The 5,362-nt window shown below is 30.9% G+C and overlaps 1 protein-coding gene across 1 annotated transcript in view; it reads left to right on the top strand.

The window, feature by feature from the left end:
- LOC106331149 (zinc finger BED domain-containing protein RICESLEEPER 2-like) overlaps nucleotides 1–2,602 on the top strand; it is an 11,157-nt gene extending 8,555 nt beyond the window's left edge. The window contains exons 2-5 of the mRNA XM_013769480.1: nucleotides 373–1,312; nucleotides 1,387–2,114; nucleotides 2,197–2,463; nucleotides 2,564–2,602. Of these exons, the coding sequence (XP_013624934.1) occupies nucleotides 373–1,312; nucleotides 1,387–2,114; nucleotides 2,197–2,463; nucleotides 2,564–2,602 (1,974 nt within the window). The remainder of the gene's footprint in view (nucleotides 1–372; nucleotides 1,313–1,386; nucleotides 2,115–2,196; nucleotides 2,464–2,563) is intronic.
- Nucleotides 2,603–5,362: the final 2,760 nt, after the last annotated feature.

Raw genomic sequence — 5,362 nt, 5'->3', positions numbered from 1 at the left:
ATTTGATTGCTTTTAGGTTGATGGGTTTGCAATTTGATTGCTTTTAGGTTGATTGCATGTTATGTTTAACTCTGTCCAATGTTTGATTGCTTCTAGATTTGATGGGTTTGCGGTTCTAGATTCAATGTTTGCGATTCTAGATTTGATGGTTTTGCGATTCTAGATTTGATGGGTTTGCGAGCTCTTTAAAAGTTGGTGAGTTTGACTTATGTTTCCTTACTAGACTACTAAGCTTCCATAAGGTGGCTTGGATTTGATATATAGTACATGAATGTTTACTCATGATTTCTCTATTGAACGTTTACTCATGAGTTTGTGTAAATGTGTTGTCTCATTTGTCTCTAATGGTTTTCTTTAATCTCTTTTGTTCAGATGGATGATGAAACTTTGAACCTATATGATGATGATGATGATGAATATTTGAGTGGTAATGAGATGATGAATCAGAATGAAGATGGTCATGATTCTGTACAAGATGATTCTACAAGTGCGGCTGGGAATAGAGGAAGGCAGAGACGTAACAAGCGGAGGCATTCAAAGTGTTGGAAGCATTTTGAAATTGTAGGAGATAAATTGCCTGATGGGACTACTAAAGTTATTTGCAAGCATTGTGAGTATTCCTATTTCATAGGGAATAGAGGAAGGCGGAGACGTAACAAGCGGAGGCATTCAAAGTGTTGGAAGCATTTTGAAATTGTAGGAGATAAATTGCCTGATGGGACTACTAAAGTTATTTGCAAGCATTGTGAGTATTCCTATTTCATAGATCTAAGCAATGGGACTAATACTTTACTGCGTCATAGTAGAGTTTGTTCAAAGAATCCTGGAAGCACACCTAGAAGTAGGAAGTTTGATATAATGGTCTTCCGTGAGATGATTGCTGGTGCTATTGTTGAGCACGATCTTGCATACTCATTTGTTGAGTTTAGAAGAATTAGAGAAGCTTTTGAGTATGCGAATCCTAGTATTGAGTTTTGGTGTAGAAACACTGCTGTGTCTGATGTTCGTAAGATATATGAGAATGAGAAAGCTGGTATTAGGAAGGTTTTGAGTGAAGTTCCTGGGAGGATATGTTTTACTACTGATTTGTGGAGGGCAATCACTGTAGAGGGGTATTTATGTCTGACAGCTCATTACGTTGATAATTGGAAGCTAAAGGCGAAGATACTGTCATTCTGTGCTTTTCCCCCACCTCATACTGGTTATAGTATTGCTATGAAGGTGATGGAGTTAGTGAAAGAATGGGGATTAAAGAAGAAAGTGTTTACAGTGACTGTCGACAATGCTTCTTCAAACGACAATATGCAAGGGGGTAAGGGGTTCTAAAGACACAACTTCGCAGAGCTTTGGTGTGTAATGGCGAGTTTCTACATGTAAGATGCGCAGCACACGTTCTGAACCTGATTGTTCAAGATGGGTTGGCGGTGATTAGTGATTCCTTAGAGAAAATCAGGGAAAGCGTGAAGTTTGTAAAGTCTTTAGAGTCGAGAGAGAAAATGTTTCAGACCTGTGTTGAAACTGTTGGGAGCAAGAAAGAAGCTGGTCTTGTTTTGGATGTGGCAACGAGGTGGAATTCAACCTTTAAGATGTTGTCTAGAGCTCTTCCACTGAGAGAATCATTGCGTAATCTCTCTGAAGTAGATCCGAGTTACAAGTGCTTTCCATCAGAATTGGAGTGGTCTAGAGGAGCACTCATCTGTAAGTTTTTGGCTCCATTTGCTGAGATGACAAACCTGGTATCTGGCTCATCATATCCGACTGCGAACTTATATTTTATGCAAGTTTGGAAAATAGAATGTTGGCTGAGAACGCATGAGACTTCAGATGATGAGACAATTTGTCAAATGGTGGAAACAATGAAGCTGAAGTTTGACAAATACTGGGAAGACTACAGTGATATACTTTCTATTGCTGCGGTGTTGGATCCAAGGTTGAAGTTCGCTTTCTTGGAATATTGTTATGACACCTTAGATCCATTAACAAGCAAGGCGAAATTCGATCATATTCGAAAGAAGATTAAAAAGTTGTATGGAGTATACAAGAAGGATCCTAAGAGCACTACTGCGAGCCCTTCAGAAGCCACATTGGTGAACAGTATACCAGCTGGATATGGGGTAAGAAGATAGTGTTATAGTACATGAGTTTTTGTACTTGGTGAGTTGGTGTGTTCTTAATGTTTTTATGTTCATAATGCAGGACTTTTATGCATTCTTTTCTCAGAATGCGGGAACAGGAAAATCGGCTTTAGATGTGTACTTGGCTGAACCGGTTTTAGATATGGCTGCCTTTAAGACTCCAGATGTCTTGAGATATTGGAAAAACAATGCAACACGGTTTAAAGAGCTGTCCCGCATGGTGTGTGATGTTCTTTCAATTCCCATTACAACCATGTCTTCTGAGTCGTCATTCAGTGCCGGAAGCCGTGTTCTTAGCAAGTATAGGAGCCGACTTCTTCCATCAAATGTACAAGCTCTTATTTGTGGAAGAAATTGGCTGCGTGGATTTGAAGTGACAAGTAAGTTTTCTGATTTTATACTTAGCTTGTATACTTTTTGATATTCAGCTTAAGACTCTAGATGTCTTTTACTTGGCTGTTGTTTGATTGTTGCTTGCATTTTTACTTGCGGATTGACTTGTTCACTTGTTAGGTGATTCTGAAGAAGAAGAAGAAGAAGAAGAAGAAGAAGAAGAAGAAGAAGAAGAAGAAGAAGAAGAAGAAGAAGAAGAAGAAGAAGAAGAAGAAGAAGAAGAAGAAGAAGAAGAAGAAGAAGAAGAAGAAGAAGAAGAAGAAGAAGAAGAAGAAGAAGAAGAAGAAGAAGAAGAAGAAGAAGAAGAAGAAGAAGAAGAAGAAGAAGAAGAAGAAGAAGAAGAAGAAGAAGAAGAAGAAGAAGAAGAAGAAGAAGAAGAAGAAGAAGAAGAAGAAGAAGAAGAAGAAGAAGAAGAAGAAGAAGAAGAAGAAGAAGAAGAAGAAGAAGAAGAAGAAGAAGAAGAAGAAGAAGAAGAAGAAGAAGAAGAAGAAGAAGAAGAAGAAGAAGAAGAAGAAGAAGAAGAAGAAGAAGGTGAGAAGGAAGGTGAAGAGAAGGAAGGTGAAGAAGAAGGTGGAAGAAAGAAGAGAAGTAAGTGAAGACATGGAGTTTAAGTTTAAGACTTTAAGTATCTTTTGGCTTTTGTAAGATATGGAGTTTAAGTTTAAGACTTTAAGTATCTTTTGTTAAATATGGAATTTAAGTCTAAATATCTTTTGTAAAACATGAAGTTTAAGTAAGTTTAAGAAGTTATATATATTACATTTAGAATCTGTACATCTTTTAAATTGAAAATTAGATTTTTTACATTAAGTGTACATCTGGACTCCATGGACAATCCATCTGGACATGGTCCTATTTGATTATGGTCCTATTTGGAAATGATATTATTTGGGCTTCGGCCAAAAATGCCCATAAAAAATAAGCCCATCTGGACACACCCAAATCCATCCGGACAACCCATTTGACACCCCTATTTGTATGTCTACATTCCGTCGCGGATGTTTTACGTTTTTCTTTGTACTATTTCCAAATCAAATATTCTTGACATGTTCCTTGTTCAGGAAGATTATGTTTGGTTTTTCAATTTGAATATTATTAAAGAAAACACATTTGATATTTATTTATAATTTATTTTGAAAATACACTTTTTAAAATTTTATTTTGAAGAGTATATTTTATTTTGTGTTCTTGGAAAGAAAAATATTGTATCTTTATATTTTCTATTATTTTGGTTAATTTGTTTGTTAAATTTCCAAATATTTTATATATATATATATATATATATATATATATATATATATATATGTGTGTGTGTGTGAATCAATTTAATTTAATGATTTATTTATTACTTTACCTTATTTGATGTTGAATTCCATTTTGTATTATCAATTTTGGATTTAACATTTTAAAAATAGTAAACTATAATTATGATTTTTCATATTTTGATTTTTTTTTCTAATCTTATGTGTATACTCTCAGTGACTTATAGACTCATATATAGTATATGTTATTTTTGAATATTTTCAATAGTATATAGCCAAAACTTTGAAAATAATGAGTTAAATTAATTACTTATAATTGTTTGAAAATCTTGTATTCTTAATATTAATTCTTACTTTACATTTCAAGAAATTTATACTATTATTTATGAAGTGATTTAGCTTATTTGTCACAATTTCCATGATTTTAGGTAATTTTGCTTATTTATCATGTTTTAATTAGGTTTAAGCTGAGTCATTAATTTATTAATAGTTTTTAGTTGAGTTCATAATTTATTAATTTAAATAATATAACTATAAAATATGTAATTAGATATATAATTATTTTGATTTTGCTTATTTGTCATGTTTTCCATAATTTTAGTCAATTTTGCTTATTTGTCATGTTTTTATTAGGTTTTAGCTTTTTCATTGATTTATTAATAATTTTTAGCTGAATCACTAATTTATTAATTTAAAACAATATCCGTAATGAATTTTATATATAATTAAAAGCGAATTTTTATTTAATAATATTTAAATCTATATGTCATATTAAAATTTTTATTTTCTTATTTGTCATATTTTATTAGGTTTTAAGCTTTTATATAGGTCATTGATTTATTATTAGTTTTTAACTGAGTATTTATTAATTTTCATAAAACGCATATTAAATTTTATATGTAATAAAACACACATTTTATTTTAATAATATTAAATTTATATGTTATATTAAATAATTAATTAGAAACTAATATACTAAAATTGTGAAAATATATTTAAAAATTAAGAGAATTCTTATATATATTGTGGTGCTATCTGAAAACAATATTTTTATTATAAAGTTAAAAAACTAAGATATAAAATAGTTTATAATTAAATATTTGTCAAACAAAAATATTTATATAAAGATATTTTCTAAACTATTTCTAATATATGAGTATTTTAAAACTTTTAACACAATAATAAGTACATATTTTGATGAATGTTTTTTGACATATATAAATAATTTGATGTTTGATTCAACTATTTAAAATCATAAATAATAACTTAACCTGTGACTGAGTTCAACACAAATTTTCTTGCTTTTACTTTAAACCAGTTTAAGTTTAATCCGTGAAACACTATAGCTTCAGTTGATGACCACTAGAAGAATGAAAAAAATAAAAAAAATAAAAAAAAAAATTTATTTGAGAAATTGAAAAAATAAAAAAAAATATGAATTTTTGTTCAATTTGTTCCTTATCAAAATTGCATAGGGAAATTTTTTCTTATAAGTTCATTCCTCCATGGGGAATTTAGAAGAAAAAAGTGGGATCTACCTTTCAATAATTTGACTAAAATTTCAACATAACT

Source organism: Brassica oleracea, chromosome C3 (assembly GCF_000695525.1).
Source record: "Brassica oleracea var. oleracea cultivar TO1000 chromosome C3, BOL, whole genome shotgun sequence".
NCBI classification, from domain to species: Eukaryota; Viridiplantae; Streptophyta; class Magnoliopsida; order Brassicales; family Brassicaceae; genus Brassica; species Brassica oleracea.
This window is presented reverse-complemented; position numbering and strand designations above follow the sequence as displayed.